This window comes from Bison bison, unplaced genomic scaffold (assembly GCF_000754665.1).
Source record: "Bison bison bison isolate TAMUID 2011002044 unplaced genomic scaffold, Bison_UMD1.0 scf7180017864080, whole genome shotgun sequence".
Lineage (NCBI taxonomy): Eukaryota > Metazoa > Chordata > Mammalia > Artiodactyla > Bovidae > Bison > Bison bison.
Genome location: NW_011494652.1, coordinates 5,875,644 through 5,879,117, shown reverse-complemented (window position 1 = coordinate 5,879,117; position 3,474 = coordinate 5,875,644). Strand labels below are relative to the sequence as shown.

At 60.1% G+C, this 3,474-nt stretch overlaps 1 protein-coding gene across 1 annotated transcript in view; it reads left to right on the top strand.

Moving 5' to 3' along the window:
- The window catches only part of EHBP1L1 (EH domain binding protein 1-like 1), a 15,598-nt gene that overhangs the window by 4,647 nt on the left and 7,477 nt on the right, over positions 1 to 3,474 (top strand). The window contains 5 exon segments of the mRNA XM_010837849.1: positions 32 to 194; positions 366 to 2,364; positions 2,829 to 2,986; positions 3,081 to 3,129; positions 3,331 to 3,386. Coding sequence (XP_010836151.1) covers positions 32 to 194; positions 366 to 2,364; positions 2,829 to 2,986; positions 3,081 to 3,129; positions 3,331 to 3,386 — 2,425 coding nt within the window.

Here is a 3,474-nt window from a genome sequence, read left to right as displayed (position 1 = left end):
TCAGCATCCTCTCCCTTCCTCCTCCCTGCAGCTGCCAGCCCTTCTAGTGCTGAGGATACCAGCCCAGCCCCTGTGAGTGCCCCTGCGCCCCCAGCCAGGGCCTCCCGGGGCCAGGGCTCAGAACCAGCTACTGTAGCAGGGGGCCAGGTGGGGCTCAAGGCCTCAAGGCCCCCCGGAACCCTGCCAGAGACAAGGTGAGCTTTAGAATCAGCTCCAGCCCCTCTCACCCGTCTGCTCTTCAGAAGTTGTACACCCCGAGTCAACGTGCCTTTCCAGGGTCCCAGGAGTCTGGCAGGTGGGGAGGGAAGCTGGGATGGGGGGACAACTGAGCTTCTGCAGTGCATCCTTCTCTGCTCTCTCCGCAGGCCCTCAAGACAGCCAGGCCAGGACATGGCCCCCACTCCAGCCCCTCGGCTCCAGAAAGGCTCTGATGCCCCCTGGCCCCCAGTCCACCAAGGAGAGGATGGGGCCCCCAAAGCCTCCGGGGCTCCCCCAGCAGGAGTGGATTCTGCTGTGGAGACCCAGGCGCGGGCAAGCCCTCAGGAAGGGACAGAGGCCCAGGGAGCTGGGCTGGGCCCAGGAATTGAGAACAGAGACTCCAGCAACTCTTTGGAAGGGCAGAAACCCAAGGTTGAGGAGGGGGGCGCTGGAGACAGGGCAGAGGCTAGTGGGGTGGACACTGGGCATGGGCCAGGAGTCAGAGAGGTGAACAGTCAGAGGTCAGTGGTCAGAGCTGGGGAGGCTGAAGAGAGTTTAGAGATCGATCACGTGGATGTGGAGCAGAGGTCAAAGGTGAAACCTGTGGACACTAAGGGACCAGAGGCCACAGAGGTGACATCTGAGGCAAGATTCAAGGGTACTCCTGAGGCTCCTCCAAGGGGCTCTCAGGGGAGGACAGGGGTCAAGACCAGGGATGAAGCTCCCACAGTCCTGAGCCCAACACCAGAAGAGCCTGTGGGGCATTCTGGGCATCTTGGTGACCTCAAGGTGGCCAGGGCTGCTGCAGGCCAGGAGAGAGAGTGTGCAGAGGTGAGGGGCGGAGCCCCTGGTGTTGGGGGGACAGGCCTGGAGCAGGGGCCCTCTGCTGGAGCACCAAGCGCTGGGCCCCAGGTGAGCTGGTATGAGGGGGCCCCACCAGCAGCTGAACAAGGGGTGACGTCCAGGGATCTGAGGGTCTGGGAGGTAGAAACTGGGGATTCGAGCGTCCTGGGAACAGAACCTGGGGTGGCAGAGTCAGAGTTATTGGGAACCCAGGAGATCTCAGGGTCCCCAGAGATAGTGTCTGAGGCAGCAGAAGCGAAGACCTTGGGGACCCAGGAGACAGAGGCAGTGAGATCGGGGGTCCTGGAGTCAGAGGCTGCTGAGATGGCAGAGTCTGAGGATCTAGGGACCCAGAAAACAGGGGTAAGCATTTCAGGGGCCTCAGGGACAGAGGGTGGGATGGCAGAGTGTAAGGAACTGGGGACCCAGGAAACAGAGGCTGGGGGTTCAGGAGTTCTGAGGACAAAGACTGGGATGTTGGAAATTAAGATGTTAGGGACCCAGGAGATATCTGGGTGCTCAGGGATACTGAGAAGGGAAGCTGAGACAGCAGAGTCTGAAATACTTGGGGCCCAGGACACAGAAGTGGGATGTTCAGGGGTCTCAGAGATAAAATCCAAGATAACAGGGAGCCAGGAGACAGAGGTAGGGAGTTCAGGGGTCCCAGGGACAGAGACTGAGGTAGCAGAAGCTGAGATACTGGGGATCCAGGAGATCGAAGCTGGGGGCTCAGGGGCCCCAGAGATGGAGGCTGAGACCCTGAGGACCCAGGAGACAGAGGTGGGAGATTCAGGGTTCGCAGGGTCAGAGGCTGGAATGGCAGAGGCTGAGGGACTAGGGAATCAACAGACAGAAACTACAGTTTTAGAGGCTGAGAAGGGAAAGGCTCGGACTTCCGGGGTCCAGGAGGCAGAGACTGGACTTGGGGAGACCCTCAAATATGAGGCTTTAGGGGTCCCAGTCGTAAAGCATGAAGTTTTAGAATCCCAGGGAACAGAGGCAGAAACTACAGTTTCAAGGGGCCAGGAGGCGGATACTGGGATTTGGGGGGTTTCAGAGGCCAAGTCTGGGGTTTGGGGGGCCAGGGAAGCAGAGATGGAAGTTTCAGGGGCTTCAGAGAACCCATCTGGTATTTTTGAGGCCCAGGAAGCAGAGGCTGGGGTCTCAGGAGCCGAGAAGGGAAAAGAAGCTGAGGGAAACCTCCCAGAGGCCAGCCTGATGGAGGTGCAGGTGGCCAGTGGGGCAGGGGCTGGGGTGTCCAGGCCCTCCGGGGCCTCTTCCCCAGAGGAGCCTGAAGAGGACAGGAGGCTGCCGGGCAGCCAGGTAGGAATGGGGGCCGCCGAGGGCCCAGTCTGCTGCTTCCCACTAACCTGGGCTGAGCGAACGGCGGCTCTGCATGGACCCACCTGGCCGACTGGGGTGGGGTGGGACAGGGGCTCAGCTTCCAGGAGCCCCTCGCCTCCTCCCCTCTCAGGATGCCCTGGCTCCCCAACCCTGTCTTCCCTGGGCTGCATGGAGTAGGACCCCCACCCCCGCCAAAGCTGATTTTCTAGGCTGACCTGGAGGTGTGGCTGCTGATGACTTCTGTTCTTGCCTGGGGGCCACTGACCTTTTAGGTGACCTTGATAGATAACCCTGGAGCTGGAAACCCTTTGCCTGATGCTAAGGCCCTGGCCAGTGGTGTGCGGTGATTCCTGCAGACCCAGAGCTGGAGCTGTTTTGTGCCCAAGGGGCAGAGGGCACAGGTCCCACCTCCGCATTCCCTGAGCCCATCCCTGTGTCCCCAGGCACCACCTGCCCAGGTCAGCTTCAGCCAGTCCCTGCTGGAGTGGTGCCAGGAAGTCACTGCCGGCTACCGCGGCGTGCGCATCACCAACTTCACCACGTCCTGGCGCAACGGTTTGGCCTTCTGTGCCATCCTGCATCGATTCTACCCAGACAAGATGTGAGTGGCTGGAGGGGGTGGCAGTGAATGGGGAAGCCTGCGGAGGAGGGGAGGGTGGTGGGAATCCAGCCTCTGATCAGTGCTCTCCCTGCAGAGACTTTGCCTCCCTTGATCCCCTGAACATCAAACAGAACAACAAGCAGGTGAGAAGGGGCAGGGCTGGTGCTTGGAGGGAAGAAGGGTCCCCGGCTAGGCCCAAGCTGAGATCTGGGATCCTATCTGTGTGTAGGAGAGTAATCTGTGGGCTTCAGGCCCCCAGCACTGGCTTTTGGAGGTTCTGCCACTTACCCTTTTGGTCTTTAAACTGTTCGTTTTTCTGAGTTTAGTTATGTTTTTTTTTAAAGCATATTTCCACCAGATGGTTTTCCCTGAAACCACCCTTTTGGTGTGCTGTTGCTGGGTAACGCGGGGGCGGATCCTGTTGCTAGATTTCTCCCAATAGGAGGGTGAGGGCGCTGCGGGCAAACCCGGGCGTGCCAGTCGCGGGG